The sequence below is a fragment of the Schistocerca americana genome, chromosome 8 (assembly GCF_021461395.2).
Source record: "Schistocerca americana isolate TAMUIC-IGC-003095 chromosome 8, iqSchAmer2.1, whole genome shotgun sequence".
NCBI classification, from domain to species: Eukaryota; Metazoa; Arthropoda; class Insecta; order Orthoptera; family Acrididae; genus Schistocerca; species Schistocerca americana.
Genome location: NC_060126.1, coordinates 373,731,223 through 373,755,386, shown reverse-complemented (window position 1 = coordinate 373,755,386; position 24,164 = coordinate 373,731,223). Strand labels below are relative to the sequence as shown.

The window sequence follows — 24,164 nt, the reverse complement described above, 5'->3', positions numbered from 1 at the left end:
AGAAATTAAGTCCCATAGTACTCAAAGCCATTTGAACCATTTTTTGCAGATTCCTCAACATCTTCACATATCGCGAGAATGGGTTCGAATCCAGGCCTGGCACTAAGGTTTTCCTTACGTATTATCATGTTCTAGCATGAGAACACCTATCTGCTGGTGGATAATAATTTTGATTTTTTATGCATTTTCCTTCGTTGTCAACACTAACGATATATGACGTTTTTGACTCCCAGTGAGACATAGAACAATTTGCGAGGTCACAGTAAGTTCAAGGATGTTATTCCGAGCTGCTGGTGGACAAAAATTCGGTGCCTGACGTCTATTTGTGTGCAGTCAACAACGATATGTGTGGGTTCGATTCCCAGTCAGCACTGAATTTTTCGTCATATTATTTCTAGTTTAAACATGCTCACATGTCGCTGCTGGTGTAACAAACCCATATTTAACGTTCGTTTTCTATAGAACATAACAGCGATAGGTGCCGGGTTGGAGTCCTAGGAACGAAAAAATTGACGTTTCGTCACGTCATTTCAGTTAAAACATCTAGCTACTCCCGAGAAAATCCGATATGCCACAGTTGATTCTGCTTCGATATCAATCCGATTAGGTTCTGGGTTCGAATCGCTGTCCAACGCAAAGCTTTACCTCACGGCATTTCAAGTAAGTTACTTGTGAAGAAGCAAAATTTAACATCTATCGTAGTTCGTTAGCAGGGACAATAGATACTGGGTGGGAATTCGCGTCCGTTAAAAACGTTTACGTTATGTAATTTAAAGTTGATATTTGCTAACTGATACTGTCTAAAATCGAGGTATATCACTCTCTGTATGCCTAGTCATGAGTGACTGTTAGTTTCCGTCAGTAACGAAATCTTAGTCTGCATGACCTGGGTTTGAATCCACATGCAGAACGAGACGGTTCGTCGTGTCATTTGAAGTTCATACATATTCTCAACTAGCTGCTCGTGAATAACTTAAATTTTTGATGTCACTTTGTGTTAAATAACAAGTACGGTATGTTACTTTGAAGAGGAAATCGTGAATACGACGAACTTACTACGTACATTACCTATTTGACGTAATAATGAGAGTGGTAACATTTCAGGTATGTCATTTCTTGCAATAAATGTGAGCTTACAAGCCTTAAGGACAGTCTTGTCTGTGATAAGGTGTTCCCTGATATTTGTAGTATCGTGGTTTTATTTTACATCTTGAGCTATTGCGGTACAGTGCAGTGTTTTGTAGTGGTGACTTGTTGGAACCATTTTCAATAGTCAAACGACTGTACCAAGGAGCTATTAGAGGACCTGCTAGACAGCTGGGTTATGTGTGTTGCATGCGAATCAGGCGAAATGCAATTCAGGTCGTTCGGATACTTTTGAGCATGACTGTACATTCTCTATTTCTGCAAGGAAACAAGGGGGGAGAAGCCTGATTTCTTTGAGGTCATGATGCAGGTTTTCTTTTCTTTATTGTATCGTATTTACATTGTCCCCTTGGCTGTTCGTGAGAGGATGTGAACACAACACGACGGTTCACCACCTCACTTCATTGTGAATGTTCGCAGTTATATCAACGCTTTATTTCCGGGCCGCTGGAGTGGAAGGGGAGTCCTATTCCAAGACCTGTGAGGTCACCTGACCTGAATCCCCTTGATTATATCCTATGGCTATATCTAAAGTCACTTGTGTATGTGACCCTAGTGGATACAGAGATGAAATTAGTTGCCAGAATTGTAGCTGACTGTGATGTGATTCTAAACACCTGGGAAATTTGTCAGGGCCGGCCGCTGTGGCCAAGCGGTTCTAGGCGCTTCAGTCCTTAGCTGCGCTGCTGTTTCGGTCGTAGGCTCGAATCCTGCCTCGGGCATGGACGTGTATGTTGTCCTTAGGTTAGGTTTAAGTAGGTCTAAGTCTAGGGTACTGAAGACCTTAGACGTTAAGTCTCATAGTGCTTAGAGCCATTTGAACCTTTTTTATATATAATTGTCAGGCTGCGTCAGAATCTTGTTCACCGATCTCATGCTGGCATTGAGGTTGATAGTCGTCAGTTTCAGTACATTTTATAAGACACAGTAAAACTGGTAGGTTCACTGTGTCAGTGATGGGACTACTAACGTAGACAGAAAAGTACACGGTAATGTCATTTTATTCCTATTATGTCCTTAAACTGGCTTCTCTGACCCCAAGTTCCGTACCTCAAATTGTTCAGTGAAGCATCCTCTACGTCCTGTTAAACTTTTGCAAACTCTTACAGATACACCCTGTATAATGACCAACAGCCACACTGAATCCGGCCTATTGGCGTTGCGGCACGAGCCAACACCCACAGACACAAAACACCGGCTCGTAAATGACGGGAAATGCGTAAACGTAGCGCAAACCTTTGGTTGTACATATCTCCAGAAAGCGACAAAGGGCTTGTCGGATTGATGCAACGCGGAATCGCTACAGCGTTGCCTTGAAATGGTGCACCAGCACGCTATTAAGAAGATGTTAGTCATATGTTTGGCTTGTCGGTTGTAAGTAAGGCGGCATTAAAGTTTATTACTACCCTCTACATATTCAAGTGTTTTTGGAATATCGTCGTCATTGATAGCATCATTCATGTGATATTCGGTGCTGGATAAAGGCCTCCTCTGAACTTCCCTGAATTTTGGCTAAACATATCCGTTATGCTACTTGTTATTTTCTAGTAGCCGGCCGCGGTGGCCGTGCGGTTCTGGCGCTGCAGTCCGGAACCGCGGGACTGCTACGGTCGCAGGTTCGAATTCTGCCTCGGGCATGGGTGTTTGTGATGTCCTTAAGTTAGTTAGGTTTAAGTAGTTCTAAGTTCTAGGGGACTTATGACCTAAGATGTTGAGTCCCATGGTGCTCAGAGCCATTTGAACCATTTTTATTTTCTACTATCACGTCCCGTCAGTCCAAAAAAGTTTGAATTAATAACAAAAATAGAAAAGTTAATAAGGGGTTTGTAATGCCTCAGGTGTTTTTGCTTAGGTTCCCTCCACTTGAGGACCACGCACGAACTTTCCTACAACCAGAAAAGTTCTTTGTAGTTCAACTCGCCCGTCACATTGGCGCTAATGTTATGTCGTCAAAGTGTTGACCTTTCATGTGAATTTCTGCGTATTTGTTATTTTGTGACTGGTTCGTACTGATAACGAGGTGCTTTTTTCCAGAAGGAAAAAGTTGTCCGTGTTTTGCACTTCAATTAGACTTGATGATCCCAAACAACGATTGAATTTTTGTGGATGACAATGTGCGATGTCACCGGGTCGCTGTTGGTCGCTATAGGTTTGGAAACATTCTGGACAATTCGAGTGATTTGGTCACCCAGATCGCCCGACACGAACCCCATCGAGAGTTTATCGGACGTAATCAAGAGGTCCGTTCCTGCACAAAATTCTGAAACAGCAACTCTTTTGTAATCATGAACGGCTATATAGGCAACGAGGCTCAATATTTGAGTAGGGAATTTCCGACGACTTGCTGAGTCCATACCGCGTCGAGTTGCTGCATTACGCCACGTAAAGAGGGTCCGACTCGATATTAGGAGGTGTTGGTCACCTCAGTGTAGTTAGATTCTCATGCCCTGGTATTACTTTGATGTATAGACATTCAGTCACTATTACTGTTTAGTTCTTGTAGTGCAAATATGCACCTGCTGATGTGGTTTTAAGCTACGAAACCGATAGTATCTGGTTCAAAATACAGATTTTTGCGAATTTATGACAAAAAATGTATAATACAGCTGCGGATGCCCCGACCTCACAGTCGCTTGCGGAGGTCGAATCATTGGGATGAGCGACATGTCAGCAACATGCGGACAGTCGCTTGGCTACAGTTCAATAGCTGAAATCTTGAGTTGTCATGCGTCGTTTACAGCATTAAAAATTAATATAAAAATACTGAGTACGGACATAAGCAGAGACATGTTTGGAGTAGAGAGATAGTCAGTTGGGACACTGACAAGGGAACCTCCCCATCGCACCCCCCTCAGATTTAGTTATAAGTTGGCACAGTGGATAGGCCTTGAAAAACTGAACACAGATCAATCGAGAAAACAGAAAGAAATGTTGTCGAACTATGAAAAAAATAAGCAAAATATACAAATTGAGTAGTCGATGTGTAACATAAGCCACATCAAGGAGCGTGTGATCTGAGGAGTGCCGTGGTCTCGTGGTTAGCGTAAGCAACTACGGTTTGACAAGACCTCGGTTCAAGTTTTCCCTAGAGTGAAGATTTTTAACCTTTTTATTTTCTAGCAATTGACGTGTGTCAATTATCAAAGTTCAGGCACTCACACAATCAACTTCGCTCTCGAAAATTCCAGGACATGTTCAGATTTGCTTGGACATATGCAGGATTTGACGGTCTACACACGGAAAAAATTGTAAATCGTTAAAAACATATGTTTTGACAGAGCACAGGGAAAACTGTGTGACTGTGAAACTGTTGCATTCATTTGTTGCAGTTTATGTGACAAACTCTTATGTTTTCATCACTTTTTTGGGAGTTATTATCACATCCACAAGAAAACCTAAATCGGGCAAGGTAGAAGAATCTTTTTACCCATTCGCCAAGTGTACAAGTTAGGTGGGTCGACAACATATTCCTGTCATGTGACGCACATGCCGTCACCAGTGTCGTATAGAATATATCAGACGTGTTTTCCTGTGGAGGAATCGGTTGACCTATGACCTTGCGATCAAATGTTTTCGGTTCCCATTGGAGAGGAACGTACTTTCGTCTACTAATCGCACGGTTTTGCGGTGGGGTCGCAAAACACAGACACTAAACTTATTACAGTGAACAGAGACGTCAATAAACGAACTGACAGATCATAACTTTGCGAAAGTAAATAAAGTAAAATTCTCACCCGAGGGAAGACTTGTACCAAGGACCTCTCGTTCCGCAGTTGTTCACGCTAACCACGAGACCACGGCGCTCCTGAACTGACACCATGCTTGATGTTGCTTATCTTGCACATGGACTACTCAGTTTGTATATTTTACTTATTTTTTTCATAGTTCCACACAATTTCTTCCTGTTTTCTCGATTGATCTGTGTTCAGTTTTTCAAGGCCTGTCCACTGTGCCAACTTATAACTAAATCTGAGGGGGGTGAGATGGGTGGGTTCCCTTGTGAGAGGAATTCTGTGGTCTTCGGCGTTCAGCCCCGCTTCTGTTTGTGGTCGTCACTTCCACGCCAACCTGCAGCCGACCTGACGGAAGCTCGCGGGAAGCAGTAATTCTCGGTACCAATAGAGCAGCAGGAATCGAGGTGTGTGGAGCTGTTTTTAATATGACTACAGGACTGTCTTGGTAACTGTTGAACGCGGGCAAAGCGCTCGACCGTATGTCGCAAGCGAGGTAAGTGCTGGTGCTGCATCAAATGGCTCAAATTGCTCTGAGCACTATGGGACATAACGTCTGAGGTCATCAGTCCCTTAGAACCTAGAACTACTTTAACCTAACTAATCTAAGGACATTACACACGTCCATGCCCGAGGCAGGATTCGAACCTGCGAACGTAGCAGTCGCGAAGTTCCGGACTGAAGCCCCTAGAACCGCTCGGCCACAACGGCCGGCGTTGCTGCATCCTGCATACCAAATACCAGGTGCCAAATTCCAGAAGAATCACACAAAATCTAACTCTGCGATTCGCACCACAAAATGCCTTGTGAATGTATGGATTCTTATCTGACATGCCATGTCCTCTGATTTATCACAGACACAGAGTGTCTGAAATGCGATGAGGAGATGTATACTTTCCCACCAGCTTCTAGCTCGTAATCTTTATGAAGTTGCACGAGATATTTATTCCTAATTTCTTTATTGTCAGCTTCCTTGTGACAATGGGGCCAAAAACTACTTGGTCTTAGAACTGGTCAGTACATGGTTTACAGAATACAGATTAGAAAATTTATGAACAAAAAATTAAATAATTGGTAAAAAACGAAAGAAGAAGATAGACACTGTACGAAGAACCATTACAGAGAAAATTCAAATACTGCGAGGAGCTCCTGTTCTGGATGCAAAGAGTGTGCCACAGGGCACGTTTCAACATAAATATGAATACTTGGAATTTATGGATGAATTTTTTGTTTTGTTTTTCTGGAAGCCTTTAGGAAATAGCTCTAAACAGCGCACAGCTTTATGTATAAAGTTTAAGCGGATGTTATCCAACTGTATATTATTTTATACTTCAGTGTTCACTAAATAAAAGTTGCAGTTTCTTCTTAATGTTTCAACTTTGTCAACAACAAAACTCACTATGGAATACATCTACAGGGACGGCAGAGTCAGAATTCCGGAACAACTGAAGTTAGTGAACCAACATCGCAGATCAGTCTGATAGCCCGTTTCTGGACTAAATGCAATCTTGGTGAATGCTCAGAGCTGTCCCAACATTTAATAGTGTGGAAGTAAGATGGGCAGAGACAGTGGAAATCATTCTTAGAGCGACGACAGCAGCACTCAGTTTCTGAAAAAGATTTTGAACGTGATACTTCCAAGAGAATCTTCCCTCTACCCCCAGTACTAAGATCCGAATATGGTGGACCACCTTGGGACATGGAAAATTACTTTTTCGGGCATTCCGTGTCAGTAAATGTACGCAATGTGTTTTGTTCCAGTTAAGCGTTTATTTGTTCTCCGAGAGACAGATTCCAATGTTACTGACGGCCCTGTTAGCTACATCGTTTATATTAAGTTTAAACCTTTCACAAAAACACTTCCATCCCCTGCAAATAGTATAATTGTTCTTTCGTCAGTAGTGTTTAGTAGCAGATCAGTTACGCATATCAAGAAAAACATTACACGCAAACCAGAACCGCGTCACACCCACCACTTGAGATGACCCCAGTCAGATTCAAACCTCCTCTCTGTTTCATGAATGGAGGACAGTCTTCTGCTTCCTACTTTCCAGACATCAAGTAAATCATTGCTCAGCTTTTTTCCTAATTTCATCATATTCGAACTAATGTTAAAAGGACTCCCACCGTCTTGCGGCGGGACTGTATTTCGCCTTGTACAAGGGATTTATCGCAGCTGAGAGCTATCTGTTGCACAAGTACCACACTTACCAATATCTACCTATCCCTGAAGACCAAGTTAACTGAAGTTCTATGAATATTAATCGACTATAGCCCTAGTTTTATCCCAAGGAGGAACCCGCGTAGCTTAAATTGTGACGTCAGAGATTACAGGAGGAGGGAAGGGGTGCTGGTATGAACTTTGTACCGAAGTTTAAAGAACAAGTAGCTGTATAACTACCATTTAGTTAATAGATGAAGTGCAGTCCTGAAACTGCATGTAAGTGAAACACACAAAAAATAGTACTCATATGGCTCCACACAAGCAGATGACTATAACGTACCGATCATCTTCACATACAAAGATTCAAACTAATGGGTTAATCGAAAGCAAAGTTCACGACTTTTCATTAATAACTGAATGGTCGAAGCTGGCTCACGTCTAGCAGTGAAAGGAATCATGAAAGTTTACTGGTCACTTAATATGTCAAGTGAATCGTGACCGATAAGTAAAATGTTCAGCTCCATCAGAATTCTTAAAACAATACTGAAATGATCACAATTGAGAATTCTGCAGTGGTCCTTATGATTAAGTTTGTTATAGAGGATTCAGACTCAAAATCGAGCAAACTTTCATCCAAATACCACTGTTCTCGTGTCCACGGAACCAACACGTCATACGTACTTCATCATGGACCAGCGATTGAATGCGGTCTAAGAAACCTAACCTCCCTCGTCTCCGTGCACAGTGACCAAACGAAATTTGCAGTAGGCGAACAGATTAATCAGTAAGACGCATTTACCATGGCTTCTAGGCATTGCCTCCAATCATAAGACAGGAGAGTAGCACTTGATCCTTCGGTCTAGAATTCTTCATCCAGTTTGATGCCTGAAAATTTGAAAAAGATGTCCCTACGCTTGGATTCGAAGTGCCAATCGCATGGTCGCACTTTAGGTTCGTGCCGTCGAGTAAGGCGACAGAATTTCGTAGTGGACAATCTTTTCCAGAGCTATCTGCGAAGATTACATTCATTTGCCTTCCCTTGGGGCTAGTGCGAAAATAAACCAAGAGTTTACACGTGAATTTACCCTGTTGCATGCGTTTTGTGATTAGACCCACATTTATTCAAAAAGATCGATCATCCATGCTTAGGACAGGTGGTTAAACGTACATGTTGTGCTGGTAATTAATTATAATACACTCTAAGACAAAAAAAGCAAAAAATACACCCCACGAAGGAGTTATGCAAACTGATCACACATTAATATTCATGCAGGTATCGATGAAAAATGACAAACTGTGAACTTTGGCTGCCGATGGATCAGTGTGTGACGCTGCAGTGAAGTTTCACTGCGCAGCTGGTAGGAAGAGTAAGGAGGAGACGTGTTGCTACCAGGACATAAGGTCTTTGAGAATTCCATTCTGTGTACTCCACTGGACACTAACTGTGCCTCGCAGACAGGCACGTGAACAATAAGGCAGATGTCAGCGTCTCAGAGAGAGGACGTGCACTTGAGCTCAAAGAAACCTCTTCGAGTAATTGGCTCGCTCGTCATTTCAGTAGGAGCGACGCCATTATTCGACGATGTTGGCAGGAATGGGCTAACCATGACCGAACACGGCGTCAAGATGGAAGCGATCGAGCTAGAGAGACAAAACGTGAGGTTCGAGCAATTGTCACAGGGACACTCATATCCCCGGATCCATTATTGTTGATCCGACGTGCCATCGGTGCTTCAGTGATTACAAGGACCATTCACAGGCAGCTCAGAAAGGCATCTGAGCTCACGGCACAATTTGAGCCGACTGCCACCACCTCCGTACACGAAAAAGCCCGTTTGCCGTGCTACCGGGTACATTTGTAGCGAAATCTCTTCGAATGGAGTAGAACTGTCTTCATTGTGGAGTCCCGCTTCGAAATGAACCGCGGAAATCGCGAAGGCGTGTCTGGAAACGTCCAAGAAAGCGGTGGTATATCAAACTGATTGTCGGGCGCCATATGGCCCGACAACCAGCACTCTTAGTCTGTAATGCAAAGTCTTTCCATAGCAGGACCGTTACTCTTGACATCTGTGACACCTCTAGAGCACAGCGGTACGTCGATGATATTCTACGCCCCATTCTGTTGCCGTACATGACGAGCCATCCTGGGCTTACATTTCAGCAAGATAATGCCCGTCGCCTCACTGCAAGAGTTTCTGCTGCTTGTCTTCGGGCGCGCCAAACCCTACCTTCGCCAGGTACGTCACCAGATCTCTCCCTAATTGAGAATGTATGGAGTGTTACGGGCAGGGTCCTCCAGCCAGTTCAGGGTTTTGACGATCTAACGCTGCTATTGGACAAAATTTGGCACGATATCCCTCACGAGGACATTCAACAACTCTGCCAATCAGTACAAAGCCGAATAACTGCACGCATAACGTATAGAGGTGGACCAAAGAGTTGCTGACTTTTTAGATCAGTGAAGCTTCTTCTCTACAATAAATCATCCAATTTTTCTGAAACTGTTATCATTTGTTTTTGGTACATCTACACCACATCGTCCGAATTCAGTCCAATTCGGCTAATTTCTTTATGAGACGTCTTTATCTTTTTTATAAAGGAAAAAAGTATACATCTAAATAAAATGACGATGTAGAGTAAGCATATACTGTATTGTGCACTACAAGGTGCAATTTTCGTCTATTACCTTTTTTTTTATATATATAAACACCTGGGATTATTAAGACATTCCTACAATAGCCCTATATCAGAATTTTACAAGTGAGAGATGTCTTCATAATAGTCATTCTTCTTCTTCACCATCGATTTCCCTCTCTTATGACTAGTTTGTTTTTCCGTCGTGTTTCTTCAGTTTTTTCCCCGGCGTATTTCTTCCATTTAACCCGGCAGTATGTCTCGTCCTCCGTCAGTTATTTCTTTGCTGGTCTTCACAAATACAGTTTATGTATCTGCTCTTTAGTCTGCCTCTCTCTTCCAACCAGTACACAAAAACATCTGGGTATACGTCTCCTCCAGCAACTACCTACGAATGAGTAACCAAAATCCATGCAAGAGAGAGCTCAATCGTCATCAGTCACCATCCGGACGTACGAGATCCTCATCTGTCCCACTTTCAGGTTTGTAAATCTGCATAAGTCTCCATTCCTTCAAGTTTCTGTTAACTCCATTAAGCTTCGCCGCACAATACCTTTCTCAATACTGGATTGTCCCTCTTATCCATATCTTGCAACACCTCGTTAAGTTCTCATGTTGTTTATTGTGGTCTTCGGTCCTGAGACTGGTTTGATGCAGCTCTACATGCTACTCTATCCTGTGCAAGCTTCTTCATCACCCAGTACCTACTGCAACCTACATCCTTCTGAATCTGCATAGTGTATTCATCTCTTGATCTCCCACTACGATTCTTACCCTCCCCGCTACCCTCCAATGCTAAATTTGTGATCCCTTGATGCCTCAGAACATGTCCTACCAACAGATCCCTTCTTCTAGTCAAGTTCTGCCACAAACTTCTCTTCTCCCCAATCCTATTCAATACCTCCTCATTAGTTATGTGATCTACCCATCTAATCTTCAGCATTCTTCCGTAGCACCACATCTCGAAAGCTTCTATTCTCTTCCTGTCCGAACTATTTATCGTCCATGTTTCACTTCCATACAAGACCACACTCCATACAAATACTTTCAGAAACGACTTCCTGACACTTAAATCTATACTCGATGTTAACAAATTTCTCTTCTTCAGAAACGCTTTCCTTGCCATTGCCAGTCTACATTTTATATCCTCTCTACTTCGACCATCATCAGTTATTTTGCTCCCCAAATAGCAAAACTCCTTTACTACTTTAAGTGTCTCATTTCCTAACCAATTCCCTCAGCATCACCCGACTTAATTCGACTACATTCCATTATCCTTGTTTTGCTTTTGTTGATGTTCATATTATATCCTCCTTTCAAGACACTGTCCATTCCGTTCAACTGCTCTTCCAAGTCCTTTGCTGTCTCTGAGAGAATTACAATGTCATCGGCGAACCTCAAAGTTTTTATTTCTTCTCCATGGATTTTAATACCTAGTCCGAATTTTTCTTTTGTTTCCTTTACTGCTTGCTCAATATACAGATTGAATAACATCGGGGAGAGGCTACAACCCTGTCTTACTCCCTTCCCAACAACTGCTTCCCTTTCATGTCCCTCGACTCTTGTAACTGCCATCTGGTTTCTGTACAAATTATAAATAGCCTTTCGCTCCCTGTATTTTACCCCTGCCACCTTTAGAGTTTGAAAGAGAGTATTCCAGTCAATATTGTCAAAAGATTTCTCTAAGTCTACAAACGCTAGAAATGTAGGTTTGCCTTTCGTTAATCTTTCTTCTAAGATAAGTCGTAAGGTCAGTATTGCCTCACGTGTTCCAGTATTTCTACGGAATCCAAACTGATCTTCCCCGAGGTCGGTTTCTACTAGTTTTTCCATTCGTCTGTAAAGAATTCGTGTTAGTATTTTGCATCTGTGGATTATTAAACTGATTGTTCGGTAATTTTCACATCTGTCAACACCTGCTTTCTTTGGGATTGGAATTATTATATTCTTCTTGAAGTCTGAGGGTATTTCGCCTGTTTCATACATCTTGCTCACCATATGATAGAGTTTTGTCAGGACTGGCTCTCCCAAGGCCGTCAGTAGTTCCAATATAATGTTATCTACTCCTGGGGATTTGTTTCGACTCAGGTCTTTCAGTGCTCTGTCAAACTCTTCACGCAGTATCGTACCTCACATTTCATCTTCATCTACATCCTCTTCCATTTCCATAATATTGTCCTCAAGTACATCGCCCTTGTATAGACCTTCTATATACTCCTTCCACCTTTCTGCTTTCCCTTCTTTGCTTAGAACTGGGTTTCCATCTGAGCTCTTGATGTTCATACAAGTGGTTCTCTTATCTCCAAACGTCTCTTTAATTTTCCTGTAGGCAGTATCTATGTTACCCCTAGTCAGATAAGCCTCTACATCCTTACATTTGTCCTCTAGCCATCCCTGCTTAGCCATATTGCATTTCCTGTCGATCTCATTTTTGAGGCGTTTGTATTCCTTTTTGCCTGCTTCATTTACTGCATTTTTATGTTTTCTCCTTTCATCAATTAAATTCAATATTTCTTCTGTTACCCAAGGATTTCTTCTAGCCCTCGTCTTTTTACCTACTTGATCCTCTGCTGCCTTCACTACTTCATCCCTCAAAGCTACCCATTCTTCTTCTACTGTATTTCTTTCCCCCATTCCTGTCAATTGTTCCCTTATGCTCTCCCTGAAACTCTGTACAACCTTTGGTTCTTTCAGTTTATCCAGGTCCCATCTCCTTAAATTCCCACCTTTTTGCAGTTTCTGCAGTTTTAGTCTACAGGTCATAACCAATAGATTGTGGTTAGAGTCCACATCTGCCCCTGGAAATGTCGTACAATTTAAAACCTGGTTCCTAAATCTCTGTCTTACCATTATATAATCTATCTGATACCTTTTAGTATCTCCAGGGTTCTTCCATGTATACAACCTTCTTTCATGATTCTTAAACCAAGTGTTAGCTATGATTAAGTTGTGCTCTGTGCAAAATTCTACCAGGCGGCTTCCTCTTTCATTTCTTACCCCTAATCCATATTCACCTACTATGTTTCCTTGTCTCTCTTTTCCTACTCTCGAATTCCAGTCGCCCTTGACTATTAAATTTTCATCTCCCTTCACTACCTGAATAATTACTTTTACCTCATCATACATGTTATCAATTTCTTCATCATCTGCAGAGCTAGTTGGCATATAAACTTGTACTACTGTAGTAGGTGTGGGCTTCGTATATATCTTGGCCACAATAATGCGTTCACTATGCTGTTTGTAGTAGCTTACCCGCATTCCTATTTTCCTATTCATTATTAAACCTACTCCTGCATCACCCCTATTTGATTTTGTGTTTATAACCCTGTAGGCACCTGACCAGAAGTCTTGTTCCTCCTGCCACCGAACTTCACTAATTCCTACTATATCTAACTTTAACCTATCCATTTCCCTTTTTAAATTTTCTAACCTACGTGCCCGATTAAGTGATCTGACATTCCACGCTCTGATCCGTAGAACGCCAGTTTTCTTTCTCCTGATAACGACATCCTCTTGAGTAGTCCCCGCCCGGAGATCCGAATGGGGGACTATTTTACCTCCGGATTATTTTACGCAAGCGGACGCCATCATCATTTAATCATACAGTAAAGCTGCATGCCCTCGGGAAAAATTACGGCCGTAGTTTCCCCTTGCTTTCAGCCGTTCGCAGTACCAGCACAGCAAGGCCGTTTTGGTTATTGTTACAAGGCCAGAGATGAGTCAATCATCCAGACTGTTGCCCTTGCAACTACTGAAAAGGCTGCTGCCCCTCTTCAGAAACCACACGTTTGTCTGGCCTCTCAACAGATACCCCTCCGTTGTGGTTGCACCTACGGTACAGCTATCTGTATTGCTGAGGCACACAAGCCTCCCCACCAACGGCAAGGTCCATGGTTCATGGGGGGAGGTAAGTTCTCATATTTCCTCTAATAACTACATAAGTTTCACCTCTATTACATCTCTCTTAAATTTTAATCACAACATTAGACTGTATTCCAACCTTCCTTGCATCTACACATCTCGTGCAATTGCTGATGGAAATTGGAAATGGGGTCATAACATATTTGTAGCGGAATTGCCCCTGAAACACATCGAAAGGTCGCTTGTGGAGTATAGGTGTAGAGGTAGATGATTTAGAAAAGCTTCACATCGAGACCAGGATATCAATGCAATTAACCCATCCTACCACTGGCATTCCACCCTACCAATCGTAGCCGCAATGGGCATCCTAAAGTAATGAAAATAAACGAGGCAATAGACTCTTAACATCTCTTTGACAACGAGACTGGGCAAGAATATGGCACAAGATTGACTATGGCCCTTTTCAGAGGAACTACACTAGTTGTCTGGAGTGATTTCGGAAATCGCGGAAAGTATGCCCCAGGATAACCGGCCTCTTTTTGTTCTACCTGTCAAATGCAGTACTTTTGTATCATTCTCCACATCTAAACCAAACCATTTACAAACGACGTATTATCGTCCTGAGTCTTCCATGATAATTTAAATTATCAGCATCCCATCACACATCTCATCATTATTTTATCGTGATCACAGTTTATTCCTAATTTTCAGCTAGCTTATTGCTGAGATTGAAGTCAGTAGCATAGCTTGTGCCTATGTTCCTAAGGCTGGACAATGTAAATGACAAAGTGTAGGGAAGCAGCCTACTCACGCCTTATAAAATTCGCATCAGTCTTTCCACTGTGTGCCAGCCCAGTCCACTGTAACTAGCTCTGACGTCATAAATGTTGCGCAATACTTTAAAAATCAAGTAAATAACCTGAAACATTTCTAGCATGTCAGGAGTAACACTAAATCAATATGTGTTGAATATCAGTTCAATAACTTTAACCATTTTCGAAATTTGGATGTTTTTCTGTAAAAATCTTTGGCGCAACAGAAAAGAGCCAGAAACTTAAAAATTTATATTTTGATTCCTTTTGAATAATAATTTAGTAGAAACAGTATTCTGGATCTCACAAATTAAAATTTTAGTTGAAATTCATGATTTTCTGGTTTTTATCTTAAAAATTAAGGAACCAAAATAGATTAAGTAGGCGAATAAAAAAAGCTAGGATGTTTCAATTTAAGTAGAAGGGAGATCCGCTATAATCATAAAGATGTGAGAAGTTTCAACTGAATAACAATAAAACTATATCTCCAAAGGGCAAGTTCAGAGCTCGTCTACTGCGTGTGGTGTAATTAAATTAATTATCTCGCCCAAAATATTTGACTTAGCCACGTCAGACTTTTATTATGATTACTTACCTGTGTGCTGATTGCACATTTCAATTGAGAGCTTCATCGACCATCAGCAAAGGAAGCAATGATGTATTCGATAACTTAAAGTTGTGCATTATTAGCCCAGCGGCTAATCGGGAGAGCAGATTTGATCAGGCGGCCTTATATGTAAGAAAGCGGCGTGAAAGAAAAAGGCCCCAGTTCTCTTCAGACCCTGATTAGCGCACCACCTGTGCTGGAAGTCGCGTCGCATCGGTATTGTTGATATAAACAGCCTCGGATGCAGTAATAAGTTACTCGGAATACGCGTAACCATGAAATCGTTTTCGAGTGAAGTGTTAATTTTGGGATGACGTTAATGATCTATCTTTAGTTTGCGTATGTCGTATTTTCACGTGCCGCCGCAGGACAGACATTCTACCATTATTAGCGTGGCGTTTGATGAACATTATCATCAAATTATGGCGAGCATTCACTTAAACATTTAATTTGAACAGTTATAGTTGCATCAGCGCATTAGACTCTGAACTGCTCTGGTAGTTGGATTGTGTGGATTCTTTTTGGTCTGTGACTTTCAGAATATATTGAACATTTTATAGAGAATGGTTTTTGATTATGAATCCCAGACAATCTCCTAATTTCTCAGATCTATAAGCTGTAGCTATAAATGTATTTCTCAGATGAAGTGGGCAGTAGGAATTCTAATGACAGGCTTCACGTTTTGCTAATCACTTTCTGGTTGCCAATATTGTAGTTAGAGAGCCAGTGTTGAGAACGGCAAACAACAGCATTAAATAAATAATAGGAACAATAACAATTATTCCACCCGCCGCTCCACAAAAGTAAATTTCAGAAATAATGTGCGTAGCTTACAACTAAATTCAAACAATGTCAGAAGTCGTATATTCTTACTTCATACAACTGTTGGTGTTGCTAATGCAAAATTGTTACGTGTTTCCTGGAAGTCATAAACGAAATTTACTTTTCCGGTTATCAAGACCAAATTAACTTCAAAATAAAGTTAATTACAATATTCTCACAACAAACTGTTTCCTGTCTGCAGTATTTTCAGAAGCTCCTGGATGATGCCAAGAATGGAGTAATACTTTTCAGCCTTGGATCTAATCTTCGCAGCTCTGACATGCCTGAAGCTAAAACAAAAGCATTTTTCGAGACATTTTCTAAAATGAAACAAATTATTCTCTGGAAGTGGGAAACAGATGAACTGGAAGGAAAACCAGAAAATGTAAAAACTGAAAAATGGCTGCCGCAGTCAGATATAATGGGTAATAGTCTTTTGACTTTTAGTAAAAATTTCGTAAAATAATTACCTGCATATTGAAATTCAAAATTTAATTGTTTTTGTAGCTAATAGGGAATACCTTTTGCTGTTACGTGGATGTTTTTGTAATTGTCAACATTTCTATTGGTTCGACGTAATAACTCATATATTCTGCACGATTCTGGTCTATCTAGGCTCTACTGTATATCATTTAGTTGAGCCACTATTTGAGTGTTTGAATAAACACTGTTTGATAATTCAATTCCTGGACCTGCTAGTTATTTTATTTTATTTATTTATTTTTTTTTCATTTCGTCAATACCTGCATCAGAAAAGAGTGGATAATAAGCTACAGCCTTGTTTAACTCCTGTATTTCCTAAATGTGTTCACGTCTTTTAATTGGTGTTTGTATGATAAAATTGATATTCCTATACAGACTCCTTATTACTAAAATTTGGTTTGGAAGATACACCTCATTATCTACTATTTGCCAGAACATTATTTTGCGGTTCTAGGCGTTCAGTCCGTAACCGCGCGACTGCTACGATCGCAGGTTCGAATCCTGCCTCGGGCATGGATGTGTGTGATGTCCTTAGGTTAGTTAGGTTTAAGTAGTTCTAAGTTCTAGGGGACTGATGACCACAGATGTTAAGTCCTATAGTGCTCAAAGCCATTTGACCATTTTTAGAACATTATTCGATTTATCCTGTTTATTGTCTTATCAAAATCAATAAAAGGGAGATGTGTTCTCAGATCATTTCCTATTCTTTGTTATGTCATTTATATAATGGTGAAGTCATTATCCATGCGAAATCTCCCTTTCCTAAATCCAGTTTCTCTTCTCCTAATAGACAATCTGCAATAGTGTTTAATCTGTTATGTATTATTTTAGTATAGATTTTGTATCGTATATTCAAGAGACTAAATTTTCTCGTAATTTTCACAGTTATTGCGATCTCCTCTTTTGACTAGATTTTTAACTAGAGCTGTCGACCAAGAAAGAGGTACGAGTGAGTATCTTACAGTTTTCCCTGCATTTACTGAGCAGAATCTAAATTCTTAATTTGCATGTTATATACCTTTATTTAACCTTTTTCACTCTATCGAATCCAGGTATCTTCCTATGTTTTACATATCGCAATAGTGTATCTTGTTCTTGTACTGTTATAGGGTCTAATTCTGGAATCTTACTAGGTTTGTGCATAAGTTCGTAGTGTTTTTGTTTTACACGCTGGTATTTCGGTTGCTATGGGTTTACTTAGGGACTGTCATTTTCATTTGTAATTCACTGTTGCTATTTGAGTTTACAAATTGTCATTTTATCGTTTGGAGCTAGTAGTTGGAGCTGTGAACGCTAGAAATGGAGTGTAAAGCGGAGAAATCGGAATATTTCCGACATAATTTTTCTGTTTGAGTTCATTAGAGTGGTGACAGCAGCGAAGGCAACCAGAAACATTTGCGCCGTGAATGAACATAATGTCATTGGACAGAGCACTGCTGGAAAATGGTTTTCTCGTTTTACGGAGGATCGTTTTGACACTTGTGACTCTTCACGATCAGGAAGACCTTCATGGATTGATGAATATCGTTTACACGCATTAATTCACAATGGTCGAGGTCAGTATTGGAGAAGTGGCAAAGGTGGTGAACCTTGATGATTTCACTATCGTGCGACAGTTGCATGCAGTGGGGAAGGTTCTAAAATCAGGTATATAGTTACGTATGCTCTAATTCAAAATCACAATATTCAGCAGGTGGCCACATGTGGATCTATTCTTGCTCGTCATCAATTGGCTCGTGAGCAACGCTAATCATTCCTATCCTGCATCGTTACTGGTGATGAGAAATTGTGTCTTTACGCTAATATAAAAGAGAGGAAGGAATGGCTAAGCCCAGGCGAAGCACCATCTCCCCCTACAAGGATCTGCACTTATCGACCAAAGATAATATTGTGCATCTAGTGGAACAACTACGTTGCGGTGTACTACTAATTGCTTTTCCCAGGGATAACCATCCCTGCTGACGTTTATTCCCAGTAACTGAGACGTCTTTCAGCCGCAATCCAAGAACAACGACAAGGCAAAATGCATGAAGTGATGCTATTCCACTGTACAGTAGTTGGGTTGGGAAGTCATTTCGCAGCCACCTTATTCACCTGATCTCCCGCCTTCAGATTTTCACCTTTTCCGTTCTCTACCGAACAGCCTTCACGGAACTTCCTATCCGGATGAAAATGTGCTCCGAATATGGCTCTACGTGTTCTTCGTCTCAAAACCACGTGCTTTATACAGTAGCGCAATCGAAAAGTTAAACCAGCGTTGGCAGACTTTTGTAAATAGTGAAGGAGAGTATATTATTGATGACTAAAGTCTCTGTTATGTGTGTCTGTTGTGTTTATTAAACTTACAGAGAAACTGTACGAACTTGCGCACCAATCCAACTCATCTATGGGACCTGTCTACTTCTGTGTCACTCAGTTACTCATTATACCACAGCCGTTAATAATGTCTTACTTATTGTTGTTCGCGTATTAACTTTAATTTCGCAGTATCTTTTTATGACTTATTTATGTGCTAATTTAGTTGAAATCCAATTAGTTGCCTTCCACGTACATCGTACCCTACTTCACATATAAACTTTTTCCATGTTTCCTCGTGGGCCTTTACATACTTCATAAGATACATCAGTTTTATTTTCTAAACATATCTTGTATGCTTTATGTCGTCTAATTATAACGACTGTATTTCTCGAATCGTTAGTCGTACTGGCGTCACTGTTTCTACGATTGCTTTCAGACTCGGCTGCTGTAGCTTAGAATTAATGCGAGATATACGTTTGTGCACAGCCTTCAGCTGCCATACAACACCGACACTATTCCGTGGACGTTGTTCTCAATGCAGCGCCCGCCACTACCACTGTTCCCTGCCTTACCCTGCCGACTACACGGTTCAAGGTGTTAACACTTCATAGAGCGGTTCAGACACTAATTACAGCGCTTCTTACGACAACCAAAGGGTTATGATTAGCCGGCCGCTGTGGTCGAGCGGTTCAAGGCGCTTCAGTCCGGAACCGCGCTACTGCTACGGTTGCAGGTTCGAATCCTGCCTAGGGCATGGATGTGTGTGATGTCTTTAGGTTAGGGGACTGATGCCCTCAGATGTTAAGTCCCATAGTGCTCAGAGCCATCTGAACCATTTTGATTACGATTGGCCAATCCGCTGTTTGTGTTCGAAGTGTTAGCTGTGCTGTTATTAGCTAAGTATTTGAATGGTAAACGTGCACTTACGACGAGGGCAGCTTTTCCGTGACGTGCAGCTGTTGGTAATGGCCCGATGAATCGTGGGAAATGAAGATTATCAATTACGAGTCAGATGTTGATAGCCAGTGAGGACGTTGTTTTTCATTTGTTTCGCTGTGTAAATAACCGTAGCTGCACAGTTAGCGGATAATTCGTTTCTCTCGTAGGAATTTCAAAGAACTTTGTTCTTCATTTCATTAGCTGTGTTAATAAACGTAGCTGCATAGTTATCTGACACTTTGTTCCTCTCGTAGGAATTTCAGTTGTGCTGTTACTAGCAAGCGTGATAACAACATCTTCAAAAATCGTGACGTGTTTGGAGGCAATAGCCACATATACTTGAGAACCTACAAACTAAATATGAGAAACCGTGATTCAACTCCCGGCAGTCGTGCAAATTCAATTGTTGCATGAGTGGCTTTTCCACGGCATGATCATTTGCAATACAGCAGTGCCTTGTACCTAAATGTTGCTGCTCGTTTTGCTCGCAGCGATCTAAGCTGTGCTCGTAAGTTCCTCCCTAGCCACACTTCAGAAAATATCAGCTAACTTTATCAAAAAAGCGAAATAAGTGAAGAACAACATTCCCACTGGCTATCTACAGCTGACTCATTATTCACCGACTTGACTTCTCGTGATTCATCACGTCGTTACCAACAGCTGCACGTCACGTAAAATCTGCAAACATCGTAAGTGAAAATTCACTTTCAATTTTTCGGGAAGTTTTGTGTAACGAAACATAAATTAAACACGCCTGCAGTGTGTTCAGCATTCAGTGCCACTAATCGAAGCGACTAAACAGCAAATATTTCATTTTAAAGGCGGTACCCATTCACTCTATCCGGAACGCATTTCACTGACGGTATTCGCATATGCCGCTGAACGCACGTAGAAAAATACATCATTGCATGACACGAATTTCAGGAGATATGACGTAGTAAACACTGAGATGCGTTAAACACTGATGAATCATTAATGATTCAAATGGCTCTGAGCACTATGGGACTCAACTTCTGAGGTCATTAGTCCCCTATAACTTAGAACTAGTTAAACCTATCTAACCTAAGGACATCACACACATCCATGCCCGAGGCCGGATTCGAACCAGCGACCGTAGCGGTCCCGCGGTTCCAGACTGCAGTGCCTAGAGCCGCACGGCCACTTCGGCCGGCGAATCATTAATGACGTATTGTTTTGTTACTTCTGTATCACTAACTCTATTCACAATACACGTTGTATAGGGTAGGCATATATACCACTGGATGTACCTACAAAATTATATCATTGCACAGATCATAGTTCAGAAGTTACGACGTCATAAACATTAGAAAGCGAGGAAATGAAATTGAAGGGTAAAATTTGCTAGACACACAGGTGAAATATGTGTATATATAAGTGTTCAGTTTGTGTGAAATCTATTTGACATATGCGTATCCGAGTAAAACCACGGGTAAAAACTCATCCTAAACCGCTGGAAAGATTTCAGTCATATTTGGTTCACATGTTGGTTACAGTTTGGAAAGGAATACTTTGGGGCTAAGAAAGACAGTGAGTGTGATAACGGGGAGAGAGAATGGAGGACGAGGAGATGGACAGGCAGCTCGGGGGAAAGGAAGAGATAGGTACAGATGGGAGGAGGATATGGAGAGAGATAGAGGAGGGGCCGGCAGGGTTGGCCGAGGGGTTCTAGGCGCTACAGTCTGGAACCGCGCGACCGCTACGGTCGCAGGTTCGAATCCTGTCTCGGGCATGGATGTGTGTGATGTCCTTAGGTTAGTTAGGTTTAAGTAGTTCTAAGTTCTAGGGGACTGACGACCTCAGCAGTTAAGTCCCATAGTGCTCAGAGCCATTTGAGACGTAGGAGGGGGAAATGGACAGTCAAAGGGGAGAGAAGAAGATGGACTGAGGGAGAAGTTAGCAGGACGCGGATTAATGTAAGACTGGAATAAATAAATAACCGTGCAACCTTGGGTTTCTCAGCTAGTATTACGATAAATAAAATACGACACTCAGGTTTTAACGTTATTAAAGAGCCAACGACTATACTGGAATTATAACTATGTGAAAATTAAAATTTTCCCGGCGAATTAAATGTTGGAAGATGTATCGGGACTGTAGTCGGTCGTCGTAAACTTTACTCCACGATATTTCAACTGGACACCTGCCACTCATCTCTAGGAGAGCCATCGATGAGTGACGAAGACGTTCTCCAGAGACGTTCACACGGAGAAGATGAGTTAATGGAGTTTTTACATCATCTTAACTCCATTCATGAGAACATTCGAATTAGTACGTAATTTGAGGAAGATGGCTGTCTCCTATTCCTGGATGTTTTGGTTAGATGAAAGAGTGACGACTCTCTGGGACATTCTGTTTATAGTAAGCCCACTCACACTGATTTGTACCTCCATTCTTCAAGTTGCCGTCACCCATCCCAAACCTTGAGAGTGCTTAAAACCCTTCTTCTCAGGGATGCAGATAGTTTATCTAAAGAGCTCGCACATTTAAGGACAGTGTACAGAGAAAATGGATACTCGACACGTCAAATTAACAGGGCATTCTCAGCTAAAACTAAGAACCGGGAAGTGGATAAAGGGCAGAACGCGCCAGTAAAGCTCCCAGCTTTTCTTCCATTTGTTGGAAATATTTCCTTCACTGTAGCAAGAATCCTTAGTGACTTTCGGGTGAAAGTGATTATCCCCCCACCAGCTAAGATTTCGGACCTGCTGGGATCAGTGAAGGATAACTTATTATTGCGGAAGACGGGAATTAACAAAATACCTTGCTAGCGTGGTATGGCCTATATATAGGACAAACAGCACGTACAGAGGAGGAACGTTGCACAGAACATAAACACTACACTTGCCTTCTGCAACCCAGTAAGCCTACAAGTGCGGAACATTATATCTCCAACAGACATTCAATAGAATATGACAAAACATTAGCCGGCCACGGTGGCCGAGCGGTTCTGGGCGCTTCAGTCTGGAACAGCGCGACTGCTACGGTCGCAGGTTCGAATCCTGCCTCGGGCTTGGATGTGTGTGATGTCCTTAGGTTAGTTAGGTTTAAGTAGTTCTAAGTTCTAGGGGACTGATGACTTCAGCTGTTAAGTCCCATAGTGCTCAGAGCCATTTGAACCATTTTTGAACAAAACATTAATTTTGACCACAGCAACATCTTTTTTCGACTCCACCATAAAAGAATCCGTTGCAATACTCTTCTCTATATGCGTGGAATCCAGTTATCTCTGAGATTTGCTCCAAACGAAGACACCAGAGTACTCCGATGAGTGCGTCAACGACACAGACAGCTGATACTTACCGAGCGAGGTGGCGCAGTGGTTAAGACGCTGAACTTGCATTCCGGAGGACGACTGTTCAATCCCGCGTCCGGCCATACTTATTTAGGTTTTCCGAATTTCTCCTAAATCGCTCCGGGCAAATTCCGGGTTGGTCCTTTGAAAGGGCACGGCCGACTTCCTTCATTCCCTAATCCGAGGGGGCAGATAACCTCGCTGTTTGATCCGCTCCCTCCCCCTCCCCACTTCCCCACCACGCCCCGCCCAAAATCAACCAGCTGATGCTGGCAGTTCCACTAGCGATGACGCTGCCGCCGGATGGTGTGGTCCGTTTGTCACTTTGACTCTGACGCATCAGCGCGCTATATAAGGCGGAGTGGAGGACGTCTTCGTGATTCTCCGATGGATCACCTGAAGATGATTGGCAGGTGTCCACTCGAACTACCATGGAGTGAAGTTTACGACGACTGGCTGCAATCCCGAATTCTCTTCCAACAATTGTAATTATAAATTTTAACGCGTTGGTGCAGTTACCTTTGTGATGTCGGTGTTCCAGCTCACGATAACGTGCGGCTGTTCATCACGCACGGCGGCTTGTTGAGCATGACAGAGGCCGTGCACCACGGGGTACCGCTGGTGGTGGTGCCGTTCTTTGGAGACCAGCACTTCAACGCCAGGCAAGCCGAGCGCCTCGGCTACGCCGTCAGGCTTGACTTCAGTAACATCACAGCGGATTCACTCACCTGGGCACTTACAGAAGTGCTTAACAGCCCTAGGTAAGCTGGACACAACACGCATTCTCACTAACGGCAGGACTCGTTGGTGTCTTTATACAAGTGCTGTTCAGTATAGAACAGACATTCTCGCGCTACAATCTAATTTTAAGATATTCTGTTAGCTTAATGTGTAACAGAAACGTAGCATTAGTTTCATTGTTGACAATGGTTCCCGCCTGTCAGAGGTGCGCAATTTGAGACATACATTATGTGATCAAAGGTATCCGGACACCTGGCTTAAAATGAGTTACAAGTTCGTGGCGCCCTCCATCGGTAGTGCTGGAATTCAGTATGTTGTTGGTCCACCCTTAGCCTTGATGACAGCTTCCACTCTCGCAGGCATACGTTCAATCAGGTGTTGGATGGTTTCTTGGGAAATGGCAGCCCATTCTTCACCGAGTGCAGCACTGAGGATAGGTATCGATGTCGGTCGGTGAGGCCCGGCACGAAGTTGGCGTTCCAAAACATCCCAAAGGCGTTCTATAGGATTCAGGTGAGGACCCTGTGCAGGCCAGGCCATTACAGGGATGTTACTGTCGTGTAACCACTCCGCCACAGGCCGTGCATTATGAACAGGTGCTTGATCGTGTTGA

The 24,164-nt window shown here is 42.1% G+C and overlaps 1 protein-coding gene across 1 annotated transcript in view; it reads left to right on the top strand.

Moving 5' to 3' along the window:
- Window positions 1-24,164, top strand: part of LOC124545162 (UDP-glycosyltransferase UGT5-like) — a 104,587-nt gene that overhangs the window by 59,067 nt on the left and 21,356 nt on the right. Inside the window, exons 5-6 of the mRNA XM_047123995.1 lie at window positions 15,980-16,202; window positions 23,352-23,571. Of these exons, the coding sequence (XP_046979951.1) occupies window positions 15,980-16,202; window positions 23,352-23,571 (443 nt within the window). The remainder of the gene's footprint in view (window positions 1-15,979; window positions 16,203-23,351; window positions 23,572-24,164) is intronic.